General features: G+C 35.9%; 1 protein-coding gene and 1 long non-coding RNA gene across 2 annotated transcripts in view; both read right to left on the bottom strand.

Annotated features, from left to right (window-relative positions):
- The window catches only part of dor (vacuolar protein sorting-associated protein 18 dor), a 184,034-nt gene extending 172,734 nt beyond the window's left edge, over window positions 1-11,300 (bottom strand). The window contains 3 exon segments of the mRNA XM_081731640.1: window positions 2,742-2,925; window positions 7,751-7,869; window positions 11,144-11,300. Coding sequence (XP_081587766.1) covers window positions 2,742-2,925; window positions 7,751-7,831 — 265 coding nt within the window. The 5' untranslated portion in view covers window positions 7,832-7,869; window positions 11,144-11,300.
- A 6,188-nt stretch (window positions 11,301-17,488) lies between these two features.
- Window positions 17,489-21,854, bottom strand: part of LOC145664745 (uncharacterized) — a 43,763-nt gene continuing 39,397 nt past the window's right edge. The window contains exon 2 of the long non-coding RNA XR_014127515.1: window positions 17,489-20,551. This is a non-coding gene — a long non-coding RNA (uncharacterized LOC145664745). The remainder of the gene's footprint in view (window positions 20,552-21,854) is intronic.

Raw genomic sequence — 21,854 nt, 5'->3', positions numbered from 1 at the left:
CTGTATGAGTTCAAGTTGAGCACAAAAGGTGCGGAAGCGGCAAGAAAAATATGTGCAGCGTTTGGAGAAGGTACAATTAGTGAACGGATAGCTCAAAAGTGGTTTCAGACCTTTTCGACCGGCGATGAGACACTTGAAGACAAACCTCGATCAGGTAGGTCAAAATCTCTCGGCTTGGACCAACTCAAGGTAGCAATTGAAGAGGATTCAAATCAAACGTGTCAAGAACTCGTTCAACGATTTGGGGGAAACAATGAAACATTCGTGTGCACTTGCATGAGCTTGGAAAATCGTGGAAACTGAGTGAGTCCCTCACATGCTGACTGCTGCGAACCGTCTCCAACGACTGAACATTAGCTCTTCCTGGCTGACTGGGAATAACAACTATCCAATTTTGTACCGCATTTTGACGTGTGATGAAAAGTGGGTAATGTACGATAACAAAATACGCTCCTACCATTGGCTATCGTCAAATGACTCCATGCCTTTAAGTGCAACCTGCTCTTCGTCAGCGGAAGGTGATGCTGTGTGTATGGTGGACCACTGCTGGGAATGCGCATTATGAGTTCTTGGAAAGTGGTAAAACCATAACCAAAGAGGTGTACTCAGCACAATTACAAAGAGTAGCCGAACAACTTGCAAAAAACTTGCACTAGTGAATAGAAAGGGTGTTCTTGTCTACCAAGACAACGCTAGACCTCATACAGCAAAGATGACCATAGAGGTGATCTCTTTTCTCGGCTGGGAATTTCTGCCACATCCAGCGTATTCACCAGACATTATTCCATTTTTTTCAACCATATACGCAATCGACAATTCAAAACTCGAGAAGAGGTTGAAAACGCGGTGGCGCAGTTTTTTGAGTCCCAACACAAAGATTTCTTCAAAAATGGTATCTACAGGCTTGTAAAGCGATGGGAGAAGTTTGTAGAAGTGGATGGTGGATATTTGCGGAATAAACATAAGGTAATAAGGTAAACGCATTTTTTTTGGAACTTTTCTTTTTTGTACTGAAACCGCACGAACTTTCTTGGTTACCTGGTATATTCTAATTACCGTCTCACTGCCTTTCTGTAAAGCCTTTCACTAAATTCAATTTTGGTTCATTCTTCCTGACAAAATACGATTTGAATGTTTGGAGTTATTTAAGCGTTTTGATAACCCTAAAACTGTTTAATCTACATCTTTGGCGTTCCTGACATGTTCCTTTATCACAATTTCTGTTCCTTTTTGTCATATCTACATATTTAGTTACAATAACATAAGACCTTAATTTACAGATGGTGATCAGAAAAATGGAAACACCTGTAGTTGGCAACACGTCAGATGTATGGGTTAGCAGTGGTGTCGTGGCACCCGCAGCGCCGGACCGCTAATGGTGGTGTGTTAGGTCGGTCTCCATACTAATCAGGCGCAGTGGAACAGCAGTGTTCAGTGGCTGCAGCAGACGGAGGTAGTGTAAAATGGGAACCTCTCAGATTTTCAAAGAGGGCAAATTGTTGGTGCGCGGTTATGTGGAGTGAGTGTGACGGCAGTGGCTACTGTGTTAGGTGTGTCGCGTGGGACAGTGTCGAATCACGGCCTACACAACACACGGGAAAACCACATCGGGGAAGCGGAACAGTGGGCGGAAGAAAATCATGAGTGACAGGTCACGCCGGGTATTAAAGCGCATTGTCATGCAGAACCGTCGTGCCACTGCGGAGCAAGTGACGGAGGAACTCAATCAGCATCTCTCCCACCCTGTTTCGACAATCACAGACCGCCGCGAATTACATGACATGAACTTAGGGGGTCGTGTTGCACGAGCCAAACCGCTCATCAGGGACCATAACGCTTTCGCACGAAGTAAATGGTGCCGCGACCATGCAACTTGGACCGTTGAGGACTGGAAACGTGTGATATGGTCGGATGAGTCATCCTTTACCCTATTCCCAACCACGGGCCGTGTTTGTGTGTGGAGAATGCCCAAAGAAGCTTATGATCTGCAGTGTCTCCGCCCAACTGTGAAACATGGCGACGGCTCGGTGACGCTGTGGGCCGTCATATCATGGTTTTCATTGGGTCCTGTGGTCACACTTAGCGGACGAATCACTGCCAACGATTATGTCGCAATTTTAGGAGACCACTTGCATCCTATGGTCCGGATGTTCCCGGACAATGACGCCATCTTTCAGGATGATAATGCACCCATTTACACAGCTGGCGTTGTTGCAGCGTGGTTTGAGGAACATCGGGATGAAGTTCAACACCTCCCCTGGCCCGCCTAATCTCCAGATCTCAACATAATATAACATCTGTGGTCCGTCTTGGAAACACGACTCCGGCGACGATTTCCACCTCCATCCTCTCTCACAGAACTGGCCGATGCCCTGCACGAGGAATGGTGTAAAATTCCACTTGCTACCATTCACGATCTCTATGCCTCCATCCCACGTCGCATCAAGGCTGTTCTGAATGCGAAAGGTGGCCCAACACCATATTAATCTGGTAAGTTGCAATTTCGTTCAGGTGTTTCCATTTTTCTGATCACCATCTGTATTTGTCATCCAAATAATAACTCTTGTAGCCTGTTATTTTCTCGAGATTTATGAAAGTATAAAAGCCATCTCGTACACATACTTTTTAAGTTGTTTATAAAATTTTACAATGCACTATTGCAAAATTACAAATTCATCATACTCTTACGTTGATTTGGTACAAAATCTCATTGACACTTAGCTCATTTTTACGTCTCTTACCTTCTGGAGTATCAGGATGTTTCAGATCGATTCTTAGCAGCATATTGTTAGCCATTGCCAACACTAATGTCTCACTGCTTACAGCCAAATGTGTGAGTGGATCGGTCGGTGAAAAGTTCACTTTGCTTTTACTGAAAATAGGAGGCTCCTCTTCCAGCTTCATATGGATAAAACCAGTCGTACTCTGAAATAAAATGATAATAATTATTATTATAATAATTAGAGTCTTTCTGTACTTTTTTTTAAATATAAATGTGTAATCTCCTTTATTTGATTACTACATTTAAAAAAAATTAATTTAGGCTGTTGCCGTAATCTTTCACAAGATGATTTTCATGCCATTAAGAGAGGAAGAAAAGAAAGAAAAAAAATTAAAGAAATTCTTAAAGAATTCAACTTAGTCGAATTTCACTATTCCATTTAGATTTTCATTTCGATATTGTTACGTAATCAACAGTCATAAATATTGGCTATAGTGTTTTACTATTCTTTCCATAGACCAAATAATTAGATTCAGTAATCCGACGAATTTCTTATATTCGACATAAACATGTTATAATTTAGTATGCACAACGATTATTCATTTCAAAGAAAACTGAATTGTTTACCTGTATATCCAAGAACTTGTGGCAATGGCACTCCAGTGAGCAGTCTACTACGTCTTCATACTAGTGTCCAGTCATCCATGCATTACTATTTAATTTAAATGTTATCGCTATTGTTTTGATATACTAATAAAAGAGTGAATTTTCGAAGTTTAGTAACCCATTTATTTCTTTTATTAACAGACAACTAAAACTCTAACATCAACAATAACAGAGAAGAGAAGAAATAATAAAAAAAAATCCATTTCTATCAGTGGAGTTAACTTCAAGAGGAAGATTTTAAATACGCAATTATTGTTACTCCTAATTTTCTATTAATAGTTCACAGATGTATTGCTATGTATATGAAACATTACAATAAACGATGAATACTGTACATGTATAGTTCGAATCATTTACGTAGTTAGTTGTAAGATTAGAATATTTATCGTTTACTCAGTCTAGATATCTTTTATTGAGATATTCAGCATAATTTGATCATGCAGACACTATGAACGTCTAGTCGCATTGTAAAAGTTCACGGTAATACCCACTCACAGATTGCTTCATCAGGTTACATTTGTCAGTTAAGTTGTTCACCTTATTCAAATATTTAATCTTATTATTCAATATTTAACAATTTGAATATGTCTGTAATACATATTACTTAGTTAACAGGTGCTTCACATATATATAAACAAACATATCATCACATTTCAATATACGTAGAGCGCTCATTTTACATATGATTCGGATATTTGAGCATACGGACACATTTCCCTATTCAAATTACTATTATCCGTACATTTTATCACAAAAGATTACTAACTAATATAAGAAAACCTACCCTAACTATCCTACTCTAACTTAACCTAAAAACATTATTCAAAATACTTCACTTTCATAACATATTCAAACGATTATATTTTCGTGAGGTATTAACCGTGAATGAAGGATGATATTATTATCTAGACTGAAGCAGATGAGACAATTACTATCTCGGTTAAAATGAGTCATTGTTCAGAATCAGCAATTATTCCATTATAGCATATAGCTAGCATAATGAGTTATTTACTATTTGTTTACTGTCAAAATTTCCATATCTACGATCGATAACATGGATGACTATGTAGAAAGGACACTTATAAATCTTTAAGACATTTTAGCAATAAGGTTAATTTTTGCTCCCCCATAGGCCTACCCGGGTTTGTGCAACTACAGGTATTTAGCTTCGCATGGTCAAGAATTGAGATTTCCTTTGCAAAACTAACATCACTATAAACAGTTTAAATTTCCAAGGTAATTGTTTTAGTTAAGGTCACAAAGTCAGAACAAAATGGCAGTTTACTTATGAATCCCCATGAAATTTTATGTTTAAATTTTTATATCACTTACATAATTGGCGAGTACCTCGATTCTACCAAAACACTTTAGGGTTAGTCCGAATTGTTTTTACTTAAGGTTTATAGTTCCAATTACCGTTTTTAGCAATAATTTCTAATTATCGGGTACCGCTCTACATAAACTCACCACCGTTAACTTACTACATTTTTCACTGCACCGGAAATCATAGCGCCCTCTAGGACAACTACTATTATTTTAACATATTTCCATAGTTATATATATATATAATTTATTATTAAATCTCATATTATTTCACCTCCTAAATTTCCAATTTAACTTCTAAATTCCGCTTCAGTCCCTTTTCTGTACATCCACAACAAATTTTATACTTAATTTGAACTACTGCACTTCCCGTTTCCTATATCCGGAAGAAAAGTAAACAAAGGAGGATTTTGATTTCTTGACAAGCATAGTTACTGTCATTTAAGACAGATTTCAGCAGTGGTTGGTAAGTTCCCTAATCTAAGGTACATTAAATTTTGTTAATTTTATGAAAATAAACCCAACTTACATAATTACTATACGTTTAACACAGATAGGCCTACTTTATTTACTCAGTTCGTAAACATGCATATTATGTGTTTCTGCTCTGCATGTCTAATCAACGCTATAATTATCCTCTTGAACCTTATTTACATGCTATACAAAGGAATTTGTTTTATATTATGAGAAACAGGCCTAAATACCGGTAGTGTAATACATAATCATAAACATACTCAGCAGCCGTATTGTGTTCACCAGCTGTTGCAGATTAAGGATATGCGGACCATAATACTTCCTCTCGAAAATAACCCATAGGTTTATCAATGTTACTTAGTAATATAAAATCTACGCTTTTATATATATACGAACGTATGAAATAATATTGTTACTGTTTACGGTAACAGTGAACTGTAACAATGTTCCCCGACGATTGGAGAAAAAAAAAAATTTTAAAAATTTTTTTATATATATTTTTTATGTGGGATTTTGTAATAACTCTCGTTTCTTTTCCGGCGAACAATCGAACAATTTGATATTCGACAGATTTTGACTTGGAACTTCTTTCCCATTTAAATCTGTTAGAGCTACAAAGTTATTTTGTTTTCTTTTCACAATATACGGACCGCTATATGTCGGCATATATTTATGTATCATTTTCTTATATGCATCAGATAAGAAGTGAGTTTTAACCATCACCAAGTCTCCTATCTGTACTTCTACTGGGTTTACCAATTTTAACTGCTGTTTGCGTTTTCGTTTTGTTAATAATCTAGGGGTTACCTGGATAAATCTCTTCGCGTCATCTACTCTTACTAATTCTGATGGCCATGGGAAATTCTCTTTAAATTTTTGAGTTGCTGAGAATGACATAAATATTTCTGCCGGTGTGCTGTCAATACTACTATTGTATGAATAATTAAGGAGATCTTGAGCCGTCTTCAACACTTCTTTCCATTTTGTATGATTATTCTGACACATTAGTCGGATTATACGGTTAAGTTCTCGATGCGAGCGCTCCACTATCCCGTTTCCTTTCGGGTTGTATGGGGTGGTTAAAACATGTTTTATTTTTCGTTCCTCACAATATTTCTTCCACTTCTCCGAAAGAAACTGGGGGCCTTTGTCCGAGACGATTTGATTGGGATATGGAACAAGATAAAAATAATCTTTTTCTAAGACTCTAATAATTTCTGTAACTGTAGACGTTTTAAGCGGTAAATAACATACAAAACGGGAATATACATCAACAATAGACAAAATGAAATAGTACCCAAAACTACATGGAAGTTTCCCTACCAAATCGATACACAGCTTTTGATGTGGTCTATCCGCCTGGATATGAACATCTTCTCGCGCTAGAACCTGATTCGAAAATTTTGTGCGAGCACATAACACAATTCTTGATATACCGCGTATACATCTGTTTCTGTTTTCGCCAAAAGAATAGAGTTCTCGTTAGTTTCATACATTTGTTTATTCCAAAGTGTCCAACATTATGGATATATGATATTATCTTATCTGTTAATGCCATAGGGATCACAAGTAACCAAGGTTTAAATTTAGACCTTCTTATAAAAAGTACATTTTCTACCACCCTTATATTTTCGCAATTTGGATTTTCATTAAGGCGTTGTTTCAACTGTTGGCAATACCCATCAGACGCTTGTAAATCAATTAATTCCTGATGTTCGAAACAATCTTTAGCATCATATGATACGAAATTTATATAATAGTTACTTGGATCACTATCCGCTTCTGGTGTATTCCGACTCAATATATCGGCTATTTCGTTATCTTTCCCTTTTATGTGCTCAAATTTTAAATCAAAACGTTGTAATTTTAGCAATATTTTCGTGGTTCTATAATCTTGATTTTGCAATGTGAAAGCAAACATTACAGCTCGATTATCGCAATGCACTACCACTTCCCGACCTAATATATAATATGAGAATTTTTCACACAGAAATAACACTGCTAGTAACTCCAATTGGAAAACCGAATATGAGATTTCATTTACTTTTAATTTCCTACTAGCATATTCAATAACTAGAATATCTCCGTTGTCATTATATTGCGCAAGATATCCAGCGAGATTCTCCAGTGGAGACAATGAACGTTTTGACCAGCGTTTCTCGAAGTTTCTCACGCGGGAACTACTTTTGTTGATCAGAATATTCTACAGACTACCATATTCTTGTCCCTCTCGAAAGCAAGTTTCGAGCATATATTAACATCAGTATATGTAACGGTACTTATATTTTTATTTATTTATTTTTGTTAATACTTGAAGACTGAGAGAGAATGTGGAAGACACTTGTACATTTTGATCACAAGAGCATACTTTGAGGACTACTTGTGATCCATGAACTACAGTTGAAAAACACTGCCTTTAGTCATAGAGTTAATTAATTACAAATGATATCTCAGAACGTCATAATACACTACGTCACTCATGGCACAATAGACGCCAAATTTTATGTTTAACCTATAGCACATATACCATAGTGTCCATAATAACAACCAAAGTCTTTAACTCACCATTTCCGGCCTAAGACTTGTTGACATAGTGCCTTTCATTCTCTGCGATGCTTGTTCAAATTGATCAAATATGGACGTCATCTTCGACACTTCACGTTCCAACACTGATTACGAAAATGCTGTAAGAAACAAGAAGGTTTATTTAAATAATAATAATAAAAAAAGCAAATATTGTACCTGTGAAGTACGTCGTGGAGTTATGTTTTCCCTATAATACTTCACAACCCTTGCTGTTTGCTTTCTCCAACAGGCTTCTAGTTTAGTTTTACGTTATTATCCAGTGCAAAGTAGACCTTTTCATTTCATGCATACTCCCAGGTCCTAGTAACAATTGAGTTGAATTTCAGTTTAGCGTCCCTTTCAGCAGCGAGGCTATGTGAGACGTGGACCTACTGATTAACGTTGAATCCGAACCACATGTGCTCCCGCCGGGAATCGAACCCGGATCTCTTGCGCCAAGGGCGCGTACGCTAACCGCCTAGCCATGGAGGAGCTCGTCCTAGTAATAATTTCGGATTAAATTCCAAAGGTGACCGTGTACGGAATAAATATACCAACAACACGTAAACAAACTGATTAACCTAAATATTAATATTTGAAGAAAATTTGACTTCCTGCAAATGGATAATCAATCACGAACCTCTCGTAGAATTCAGGTTACTATCCGGATATATATATAAAAAAAAAAAATCCTTAGCTACTTAACCGTGATTATAATGTTCTGAACTGAATGTACAAACTAACGAAAGTAGTTTCCTTACTTCATAATTATCCTTAATCTATTCCCAAATTACAAAAACAAGACCAATATGTTGACTAAGGACGTGAACGCTAGAAGCACCAAGACTTACCGATTGATAATGATTATGTCCACTGGAACAGTTTCGGAATAAATTAAGGACATAAAGCATTAAGGTAAATAGTTTATGTATCATTTTGTACTTTGACTTGCTAACAAAATTACAAAATGAAATGAAATGAAACCTTTAAGTTTTACGTCCCACGGTTATGCCGGTTAGGCTAAAAGAGACGGTGATGAAGAGAAATGAATGAAATGGTGGAATGGAGAAAGTGGGAGGAAACGGGAGAAACCCGAAAAAACCCACGAGCACGGTGTTTGTCCACCACAAAGTTTACACGACACAAGTTGGGATCGAACCAGGGGCCCCAAGCACCAAAGGTGAACGCTCTACCACTGAGCCACTGCGTACTACAGATTCATCGCTTCCACATACCTTACAGTAACAAGATGTAATTTATGTTACATTTACAATATGTATGGTCATCATGTATGCAAATATAGATGTTCGTACGAGCTATCAAATGTCAACTTGTTTCTTATATTGATCAGCATACTAGATATTATGGTACTGATTAAGAATAGTTCGTCATAAAAATGGTAATTTCATGGTTAAAATCAATGAGTGCGTATGAAAGGAGATTGTGTAGGATATTAAATTCCACTGTTGAAGGAATCTTTTACAATGTAGCAAACCACTATTTCATATTTACAAATCTAAACCTATTACAAAAGCTGTACCAGAGTTAAAATGAATGATTGCATATCAAAGTCGAGAGTGTAATATTGTGAAGATATGTGTATTTGGACACATTATGAGACATTTTATTTCGGACTTGGGGACATTTCATTTTAAAATTCAATTTAGTGGACTGCATCATCGTCTGTTTAATGTTGAGTCACCTTTCATTTCTTTTTAAGTTGATTTCCTTTTCCTACAAGGAAGTTTTCTTGCTGTCTGTCATTTCTTTCCTACACATGTAATTTCTTAATTAGTAAAAACAATAGATTGTTTCCCCGTCCGCATTCCTATCATCACCTCACCTTTGCTTAATCTACGTAGTATGCACTTTTCATCGAGACAGAAGAAACAGTCAATGATCCAGGATATGAACCCGGAAGGGATGTCGAACAAAACCATTGAGAGAGTTTTGGAAGAGGCAGTCGGTACTGAATTGGAGACGAGTCAAGATGTAAGAACGCGAACTATAACTTTGAGCTTAAGTTTTACCTTGCTCTAGCCTAGTGTACTTATATTTGTCTCAGCTAAGGTTATAGCTGTCGACTACGAGTTGTTTACTAGAGAACAATTTCAATTTTGATTGAATTCACCGTCGTCGTAATGTTGATTTTCCTGCTTGGACTTCGCTGACCCTTAATTCCCGGCTACTTGGACGCACAGCAAACCAGAGAGATTAATGGACGAATATCGACCCATTGAGAGGATCATCGAGGAAGAAACACCAAGATCTACAAGTAAGTACTAGTAGATTAACCTATACCGAACGTTATTTCCTTCTCACCCACTTCAACCCCTTTTGACATCACAATCTTTTTTTTTTTTATATATATATATATATATGCTCGATTTTATTTATATGCAACCCAGGTCAGATCCCGTGCTCTAACGAATTCAGTGTTTACGAAATCCTGGGCGCAACTTGTCAGTTCTGACTTCCCCAATTACACAATTAGTTGACACGTCATCTGAGCTTTCAGACTGACAAGGGGCAACTGCACAATATAGTACTAATTTCCACATCAGTCTGAACGCATATTATCAATCTGTGCGAAATTATTTAGGCATACGCGACGGTAGTAACAATTCAAAACGTTTTAAGAAATTATTTAAAACAAGAAAAGTGAATGAAAAATGCTTTATAAATTTGACGGGCTATTCTTAATATACGCGGGCTATTCTTAATATCTCTCCTTTATTATCTTCTGAGGTCGTAGTATTTTCGCACAGTATACAAATGCTACTAGTGCGAAACCATTAAAAGTGCAAAAGGTTTTGACTACCCTCGTTGATACGCCCGCTACATACGTACGCAACACCCCGCGTGCCAACCAGCTTCGGTCTTTTCTGAATCGGCTAGATAGTATTCGTGCTTTTCACGCAACCGTTAGCACAGGCTTGGAGTGAACTTTACAATACCCGCTCCAGTCGAGATTTTTACAAAGACATGAGAAATTATATTCAATTAATTTTAACAAAATGAGTCCAAATTTCCCTAAGCTTACCCCACCCAACTTATTCGTAACCTATCCTACGCTACTATACTCTTTTAGTTGTCCTACTTATCGATACGTAGCTAGAACGTGTGTTGTAGAGTTTACCCGAATTGTAACTTTTCTACAATTACTACTGATGGCTCCCTTGAATCTAATCTAAAGTGGGATATTATCAATAATCTTTTGGGGAATAATAAGAAGGAAATTACTAAAAAAATTCTAATTTTTCAAGACTTATATCGAGTTCTATGTCTAAACTTGACCTACACGTCCAGGGTACATTTGCTGAATTGTGACATTTTCATGCTCGTATGTTTACTGTGTTGCTATATATGACAAAATCATTTTCGCTCACTTACAACTCAAATAAACATTATGCGTTTATGCACTTTTTACATTCTTCACTATAAGTCTATACTTGCTCATAATTCACTGTACAATACATGTTTGAAGATTAAATTATACACTTATCATATAAGTAAATATTCAGACCCACAACTAAACAAATGACTAACGACAAGCAAACTGTAATCTTACTTTCAGGGTTGGAATTTTTTCAGCATAAGACCTGAGTTGTTCATTTCGTTGTTTTCCCAACGAAGCCCCATTCCGTATTGGTTTACATCAACCCAACAAAATCTGCGTTTTACTTTGCGATAATGAAGAAAGCAGTTAAAATTGATTTTTTCAAGTTTTTGTTGCGTTAAGCTCCTCAAATTTTTTCGAACCTCGAGTTATTTTTATTTTCGTAACTGTTAACATTTTCCATCTAGTGGTATGATGATGTGCTCAGCCATGGACTGGCTCAGCACTGGGGTAGTTACCTATCACTGCGCCTAATAAAGTACCAGAAGTCCTAAACGGCAGAAGTCCTAAAAATATAGGCACTAGACCTAAATTTTAGGACTTCTGCAGTTTAGGACTTCTGCAGTTTAGGACTTGTGCCGTTTAGGACTTGTGCTACGGTATGATTTTTAGGACTTCTGCCGTTTAGGACTTGTGCCGCGATATGAGTTTTAGGACTTCTGGCGTTTAGGACTTCTGCCTTTTAGGACTTGTGCAGTTTAGGTCTTGTGCCTTTTTCATTCACTTGCTTTAGTTTTGAAATTCGCCACCACTACACGAAATTGCGACGATGCAGCAACTAGTTGGCAATAATGTTACGAATGTAGCTAATTCCAACAGTAACAGATTACATAATTAGTTAAGAAATTCGTTTCTTTCGAATGGAGATACGAGAATTCCAAGACAAATTCCTAAAACAAAAATAAATAAAAAAAAAATAAAAAATGTTTTTCATCATTTTTATATACCTCCCTCAATTTGCGGGAGTAAATCTGAATTTAAACGGCATCGAAAGTGTCACTGTTTACCTCAGCGACCGCAAGAACTATGGATTCGACACTTAATAGCGGTCATTTTCGATCATTTTATACATCTTCCTCTCCTTCCCCCAAGTTGCAGTGCTGAATTAGAATTTAAGCTTCATCGAAAATGTCAGTGTTCATCTCAGCAACCCCGAAAACTATGGGTTCGACACTAAGATAGATAATTTTTAATATATATCCGCACTTCCTTCCTCCAAGTTGCACCTTCAAAGTGAAACGATAAAACCATCTCAGGCCCGAACCTCATCTATGTTGAAAGTTTTTGTCGAGATCAGTCTGGTGGTTCAAGTGTTGTTAAGTTACAAATTTAGTTACTTTCATTTATATATATATAGTTACATTCTTTCATTTCTAGTCTAGTTAGTTACATTCTAGTATACTTTCATTTATATATATATTTATAAAAAAAACTCAGCTATTGCTTCTGCACTATTTCAATGGTTCGTACTTTAATACATCCCTTCCTCAACCATGGTTGCGGAATTGATTAAAGTAATGTTCTTGTATTAAATAAAGTTATTTTAAATATATCTTTCTCATTCATTTCAATTAAGTTGCTTTTCAAAGATCCTCTAAAAATTTCAGTGATGCACTATGGGCACTATGGGCAGATCATGCATAATTTCTCAGCAATCAATCTTACGTAAAAAAAAAAGTTCAAGCTATAACCATTCCATGCATGTACTTTAACCCTGGTCAATGTTCTATATAAGCAGAATATAGTAACTCCTTTTTACGTGAATACAATCAGTTAGCTAAAGCAGATCTTCGAAATGAATTCATCATCAATTATGGATGCAAATAAATTGTTATGAATAAATGAAGGAAAAGATATATAGAATTACGAATAAATATAGAGATTATGAGTTACGAAGTAAATAATTATAATTAAACAAATAAGTGGAGGATAAATACGTAGAAACGTGAGTGACAAATAATAAATATAATATTTAATTACAAAGCTTAAGCTAATAACAAACTATATATATACATATATATTCACGTACTACTTATGCTGCTTATACTTAGAACACCGCTTACGGCGAATAATAGATTGACTTGTGGCATACCAACTATTTACCAAACGATACCTAATCTACTTTATTTACAACTGTTCAAATGCATGCTGAGCTTACTTGTATCACATATACTTGAAGTTACTGATTTATATTTCCAATTTCACGTCCATTATGCTGGATTAGCACGTGCATGTACATCTAGATGCCTGGATAAATCTATAAGCTTCGTTTAATGTTGGATAATATGGATTTACAGTAAAGATATATATATACATTGCGAATTTAATAGATTGTGTTAACTTGTGTTCGTTTATGTACCTGTTGTGTTTTACAATATAAATGATTAACCTAAATTCTCCTACTGTTATTTATTGGCAAACATTGTAATTATTACAGATGTTCAAGATATTTTGGATTTACTATGTCTATAGTCTTAATAAGAAATCAACTAGATCGCGTCTTCTTACGCTTGCGTTCACTCGTTCTCACGAACCAGATGCGTTTTTTCACTCTAGAAGATTTTCCGGAATATCTCCGGTGGCGACCCTCATTTAAGAAATACATCGTTGCGCAATTCTACACTGTCGTCCTCCAGACCAGTTCGGAGTCACACGTCTCAAAGATGAACTCATCGAGGACTGACGGGGCGTGACCGGCTCACGAGGTGACGAGGCGTGACAAAGTTACTAATATGAGGTCAATGGTGTGGAAATAGAGAAATACAGACATTATGAAAGATCTGGGAATCACATTTGGTAGGAAGTTAAAATTTTGTCAACATAGAAATATATCATGGAAAGAGCAAGAAAGGATAATAATCTTCATTTATTTATTTATTTATTATTTGAGAACGATAGAATATGTATTTATACAAATAACTTGTAAGAACTAAGGTTCTGTAATATGAAACAGTATATCTAAAACTTTGACTAACAGATTGACAATATTCTTCTTATGGACGCGATGGTAGCGCCACAAGAGATTTTTAGGACTTCTGCAGTTTAGTACTTGTGCCGCAATATGATTTTTAGGACTTGTGCCTTTTAGAACTTCTGCCATTTAGGACTAGTGCCGCGATATAATTTTTAGGACTTGTGCATTTTAGGTCTAATACCGTTTAGGTCTTGTGCCTTTTAGGACTTCTGCCGTTTAGGACTTCTGCCGCGTCCCCCTTTAAATATCTTTTGTTCACCTTAACCATAGGTTGGTGGGCAATATGAATATTTTAAAAGCTTTCCTTCGCTTGGGAGAGCTGTTTTATACTTTCATACAGCCTCTTCTTCGTAACTGTATCTAGATATTCTGTCCTTGGTCTTCCTCTTCCTGGTTTTCCTGCTGCCTTTCCTCTATCAGCACGTGATCCAATCAGACTGCCGAATAAGATAGCTAAACATGCTGTTTCTTCTTTTTCCTGTTATCTTCATGATCTGTCGTCCTTCATTAGCTTCCTTTAGTACGTCTTCATTCCTTTTCCTTTCGGTCCATGATATGCGCAACATTCTGCGCCAACACCACATTTCAAATGCTTCCAGCTTGGATATTTCAGCTTTTCTCAATGTCCACGTCTCTGATCCGTAAAGTGGCACGCTCCATACTAGTGTCTTAATAAATTATTTACGAACGTCTTTACATTTCTTGATGCTTAAATATAATGGTAATTAATTACCATATTTATTTCAGTTTCTGAATGTCATTAAGAATACGAACAAGAATTTCCTAACACGTGAAAATGACTTAGAATACCTCCAGAAAATCTGAATTGCGAATTGCGAAGACCGATGAAAAGTTGCGAATACGAATGACTGTCCGTCCAAATTTGTACGAATGAAACATATTCTGGAGTCCATGCCGTTTTCAACGCTGTAAGTGCCTATAGAAGTTGCGTTTGGAGAAAATTACAAATATATCAAGTGCAGTTTTATACATATTTTAGAGAGAAAAACAAGAATAATATGAACTACATTTTGTATTTTCTTATATCTTTTTATTCAAAATATCTGAATAGAATACTGTTCATATTTCTGAACACGAGCCTCAGTTGAAGATCGAACTCATTTCTAGGTATATGTAGTTAACCTTTCTCCTTCTTAAAAGACCGACGTTTTATTTATATTTTCATATTTATATTATCAATGTTGCCCAGCATATTAGGTTTCCTCAGTTTAACGTCCCATTTTTTGCACCAAAGTTAAAGGTGATGATGAGATGGATCAGGGAAGTACTTCACAAAATCTGACTTAAACCTAAATTTAGTCTAATTTTAGGGGTGATTTTACTGATGTTAATATAATTTATCCTCATGTTGAATTTGGATCCCTCTTGATATAAATTCCTCTGTACGTACCTGCGATAGATGATAACAGTGGAATGAAGGAAGTAAGATGGAACGGGAAAACTTAGAGAAAGCCCACACTTTACACACACAGTGCTTGTCTACCAAAAAGCTCACTTGGTACTGAGCTTGCATCAAATCAGGGATTCCGGAGAACAGAGATGAACGCTCTACCGTTGAGCTACTACGTAGACATATTATAGTGTAAGATAAATGAATGAAATGGTCAATGGCGTCATTAAGTCCCTATGAACGGAATACAAATTCCTCAATCGGAGAAAAATATACTTATTCTGACAGTAGAGCAGTTTGATAGAAAATAGAAATTACCTCTTTCTGCTTAAAGAATAAGTGGTAGTACGTTGTTACCAGTTTCCCAAAAGCTTAAGGTACGAATTTTCACACGTAAAATTTTAATTGTATCTTTAAAAGACACGATATAATTCACATTTGCAGGTTTTCGGAGTTCCCAATTCGCTTTCGGAGTTCCCACTGTAGGCAGTTAAGTTCTCAATTCGCTTTCCTTATCAAATAGGAATAGGAACAGCTTGATGCAACGCTACCACGCCTTTTTGGAAACCACAATTGGCCGACTACAAATCAATCTATAATGGTAAAGCCATGACGAAAACAATTGCACACAAAACACAGCGGGTGGCTTATGAAGGGTTCAAAACAGACTAGAAAAACCAGTTATTTTGTCTTAATTGTTTTCTTTCCCATCTGATGATCTCGTAATCTAAACCTCTTTAACATGAAAATACCAAATGTAAATAAAATCGACGGAATATATGATCAAGATTTTAAATACTAAACACATTCAAACAACTCCATAACGTTTATTTACAACAGTCGCTTTAAGTGAAATTCAACTATAACAATAATTCTGAATTTTGTTTAAAAGGCTAAAAAATTAAATCTATATCCAACTAGTATCTCCTTTTGACGAAAAAAGCTCAAATTTAACCTCAATTAGTCAATCATTCATACTTTGGAAAATTATTCAATTATTTATGCTCACCCTCTATATAGTAATATAACAAGGTTATAATTTCACAAATATTTTCAATCAAAGTCAGCATTCAATGAATAAACCGAACTTTACAAATCTTTAAATTAGCCAAACGAAGCAGAATTTCATATTTAATCAAATGGAAGTAATATTTAAAATCTTCAATTGCGTCATTCAATTCACACGTCAAAATTGGCTTCAAAGTAATCAAAATTATTCTCACCGAGACAGAAATTTAACTATTTTCAACTCATCTATTATCATCTAAATTGTGTAATAAAATGCTTCGATACAACGTCTATGCAAAAGTACAAGTGACGTTAAATTTCCCGACAACAAACCAAAACGAGCAGAAAGGCTGAACAGCCATGACTTTAATCAACTGACGAAATAAGATTTTCAAAAGTCAACCGCACAGTCACAGATAAGATAAAAGGCACGGGATTTAACTACAGGTTCTACTTAATTTATCTTATCGTAACACTGCTCCCAAAGGTCCCTTTTCTCTGGCTTCTATTGCAACACTCAACAAATGGGAACTTCTAATAGACAAACGGTCAAAAATGAAGAAAAAACATCCTCAGCGAAGAAGAAAACCAGAGCCCTTTTAGGGCCATATGCATAGTCGACCACGTAGGGGTCCCCTAGATGAACCGTACCTGTGGGCTTCCTCAACCTTCCCCTTGACTGTGCAATGCATAAAGCTTCCAAAGTGATCCCTCAGGTACGGTTAACACTGAGAGCTGATTGGTCTAGTACACCTCGAGCGAGGCTAAAATTTTGTCAAAAAAAATTGAAGGTAGAACTCCGAAACTCAATTCTACTATGATAAAGAATTAACATCGAAGCAGCAACTGCATGGATACAACGTATGCTATATCAAAAAAATGAAATAAATGTTCTGAACTTTGTTCTTGTCAAGGCGGAAAAATCAGTGTAGATTAGGAATACAGTTCTTTTTCTTTCTTTTTTTTTAATTTTCAGATAAAGTCTGTTAACTTGAAAATAGTTATAAAGTGATATAGAAAAGCGGAAAAATATCGGTGTAGATTAGCAATACATTTCTTTTTTTAATTTTCAGGTAAAGTCTGTTAACTCGCAAAAAGAAATATGGATATGTAGCTAGAAAACGTGTGAGGCTGTAGCTTTACAATAGAGATCCCACTAGAAATAAATTACATATACACTGTAATTTTTTTGGACAAAATCAGCCCATAGTATTTTTGTGAATGTATTTTCTAAACAATTTGCCAGTAAAAGTTAACCTTAGGAGGGCATAAAAGTTATGTCTATAAATACAGTATTTTGGGGGGGATATTCCATGCAAATAGCGTAAAACTTCTTATCTACTTATTCCTAGAATGTTATCATCTAAATGCGTACAATTGTATAAGACATACATACATATAGTGAAAGCCAGACGTCTCAAAACCACGCAACAAACTTTGCAAGCTGCTTATTACAAGCAATTTTTGCATCTACTACGGTTTAATGCCAAGGTGGAGCTGGAGGGCTACAGTCGAGGTCCGTCCGTAGGGAACGGGCGAGTTTGCGATGGTGTGTAAACGAATTAGGGGTTCACTCGAGCAGACACTTTTACGAAATAGAAAATTTATAGGTAAAATACGATGTGAAGCCCTACATTTTTCGTGAAGGAATGAAAGAGTAAATATAAGTAATTACCATCAATGGCAGCATATTGAAATGATTTAAGTGATAATGAAAGTATTGTATGTGTAAGTGTCCTCTTCCACTATCCTCGTATATACGTATACCCCCATCGCTGACGCGCCTGCTCCCTATGGACGCACTCGCTCACTATCACTCGGAGTCGCCTGATGCGCTCCTACCATAACTCAGTTAGGTAGCATTCGTGCTTTTAGCCACATAGCACAAATTGATTCGTATCTTATGTACTGTAGTTTTTATGTTATACGCCCACACTGTATTTATACTGAGCCCTCCTGAAGTTAATCTGCAAGTAGTAATGGAGCTCTTCATATAGACACACTTTGCTAAAAGAAATACAAAGCTCTAACCTAACCTGAAACTGTAAGATATGTGTCAAAATTTGATAGAACTGTTTACTCGAATAATGATCAAATTAGTATAAAAAATATGCATCTATCTGTAGTAGGTGGTCACTAGAACCTAGTTTTCCATTATAATTGCATAATTATGAGCCATACTTCTTAACACTGTTTCCATAATCACGTGAACCGATGCATACTTTGAGCAATTACAGCGCGTCGATAAACAGGAGTTCGATGATTTCCACTTGTCTTTCCTTATACGCATATCACCAACATTAATGTGCCTGCTTCCGCGGACAAAATCATGCGTGATCCCTCAAATTGTGCCCAGCTTGGAATCGGAATAAATGCAAACTTATTCTGTGTTGGGCATGGTTTTTCGCACTTATTTATTTATAATATATAAGTTTGCAAGCATATTATAAATGTGTACGCAGCTGGTGGCCAGGTAAGAATCCAAGAATGCAGAAGACGTTAGATCATTAGTGAAAAAAAGGGGATATTAGCGCTCCTCAAGTTTACCTATGCTAACTGAGAAATGTAGGAAAACACCAACAGGGAGAAGGATGTAAAACACATTAGAATAACATTTTCACGATGAAACATATGTAACTATTGAGTCAATTTTTCCCATCAGTGATGATTCCTTTTTTTTTTTTTTTTTTTTGGCGATTTCAATATACTGCGGATGAAATGTATTAGTAACGAAAATACTGAGAATTCACATTGAGCACGATAGGCTATGTGGTCCTGAGGGAATGTCATGGTTCTCGGGTAGAAAATTCCCCCCCCCCCCGGCTGATCCTTGAAATCACCACTGGACCCTAGAATCAATTCTGAAGCTATTCTACAATCTAATCTAAAATCTACTTCAGTACCAATACTGTAACAACAAGTATCTCTCGCTTATTTTATTTCAGGTAGAAGTTGTTAGTCCATTCTTTGACCTTGTATTCAATATTTGTACGAGCGAAAGCAAAATATCCTGCAATCTTCTTTCAGAAATTGGTATATATTTTTAAATTGGTTGCCATCAATATGTCATTTATTATCGCTTAATCAGCTCAACGAATTCGGTAAACTCATTAACATACTCAAATATTTTGTCAGCACGGAGCATATGCATTTTATACAACAACAGAAACTGCTAAGGGCTAGCAAAGGGTGCGTTGAAGCACCCCTAGCCATCCCCTTGACTTACGGGAAGGTTGCGGGCTTGTTTGACCCTGCGGGAGAACTCTGCAACGCAAATTATCACGTGTCCCGTACGTAGCCCCTAAGTAACCCGCAGAATAACTATGCATACGGCCCTTAAACCATTACTTATAGATGATAATATAAAAACCGAAGTTCGTTTCTTTTTTTCTGTTCAATTCTCTAAAAAAACAATGTAACGGAAACATAGTCCAACAAGTACTAACGAAGTCTAACTTTCGCGTTACGCTAACAGGCTATGTTTGAGATCCATACTATCTGCTGTAATTCTGACTTGCAACTGAAACTTCACACAACTTGCTTCAGTCACAAGACAGAAGCGCAAGGATACTTCATTGAGTGCTGACGTGCATATATACGTGTTCTTTCTTTCTCTTAGCTTTTTCGCTCTAAAACAAAGCTTACAAACTGATCATTCAAACCTATCATTTTATACAAATATATATTTGTTCTATTTCCATTCTTTTTTTTAAAAAAAAAATCACATAATGATTAATTTTTTTGTTTTGATTTTTATTCCGTTTAAAAGTCCATATCATTAATGAAGAATTATATTTCTTTCTTCTTACTGTCTCTTCAAAACTTCACCCCCATTCATGGGTAGGGTTTCTAGTAACTTTTCATAAAACAACCTTTTTCCTTCCTTAACCTTGTCCAAACTTATTGCCGTTTCTTGTGGGCACCAAAGCATGCCACAAACCTCCCTGGCCGAAGAAGAAAAATTCTCTGGAATTTTTCGAATGACTAACAATCCACCATACTGTAAAACTCACAACAAATAAAAAAAGAAGAAAAAACATTAAAATCTATATAACAATTTTTACTTTACATTGAAAAAATGCATAATTCTAAATTTTATTTGAGGCTAGCCTAAAATTATTAATATTTTACCTTTTACTCTTCTTATTTTACTGTATAATTTTATGACCAGATTCAAAGTTTTATTTCATTCTGTCGCCTCGAATAAAATTTCTTAATATCTGATACATGAACTCTCTTAAAAGAATTCTCTTCATTATCCAGATTCGACACTAAACCAGTATTCGGAGTTTAAAAAATTCTAATGATAAATGATCCATCCCATTTATCACTCAAAGTCTTTGTAGTCTTTCCTGTTAACGATGATTTAACATTCTATCTTACGAGAACTTCATCTCCAACCTGAACTACGACTGGGCCTAGTTCATAAAATAATTTAGAAAATAAATAAATTTAGTTTAGAAAATAATTTCCTTTTAATCCATGCAATTGTCATATTTTTGAGAGCATGTTCCGAAGTTTTGGATTTATCGAATTTAAACAACTCCGGACTATTAAGCGGCCAGCGATTTTCCAAAGGGGTGTTAATCGGATTTCCAAAAAAAGTTCTGCCGGAACAGCTTTTAGACCAGAATACTCACAAAGATTTTGAGAAAATTGAATCTGAAATATATGTCCTCCAGATGTTTTGCTTATACGAACAATAAGCTGTCCACGAATATTTTAGGGTTTTAATAAATCTCTACGCAATATTCGCTTCCGCGTGATAAGGGCAAATTCTAATGTGTTTAATGCCCAGACTAAACAAAAACAGTTTGAAATGCTATGAAACAAAAACAGAAGCATTATCTGTAGATAGGGTTTCCGGAAATCACAGTCTACTAAACACTTCTAATAGCTTCTTATAAATAGTTCGTGCATTCAACACTCTCGTTTTTTCTAGAAAAAAATCGAGACGCGTTGTCAACTCCTATTAACACAAATTTATAACCATCGGACACTAGCATTGGGCCTATAATATCGATCATGTAGTTCTCGCAGATCCTTCTTGCGTAATTAGATATTAGAGGTCCCATTTTTCTTGTATTATTATCTTTAACCTGACACTGAACACAAGACCTAATGTACTCCTTTACGTCTTCCACTATGGTATCCCACGTGTATTTTTTCATGATTTTCTTCCAAGTGCGATATGTTCCAGAATGTCCACCCGACAAAACCTGATCATGGAAATATTCTATTGCTAGCCGTTGTAAGTCCTTAGGAATACATATTTTATAGGGGCAATTAAATGCCCTACTCTTCTTCATCA

This window comes from Thermobia domestica, chromosome 11, assembly GCF_964235325.1.
Source record: "Thermobia domestica chromosome 11, izTheDome1.hap1.1, whole genome shotgun sequence".
In the NCBI taxonomy this organism is placed as follows: domain Eukaryota; kingdom Metazoa; phylum Arthropoda; class Insecta; order Zygentoma; family Lepismatidae; genus Thermobia; species Thermobia domestica.
This window is presented reverse-complemented; position numbering and strand designations above follow the sequence as displayed.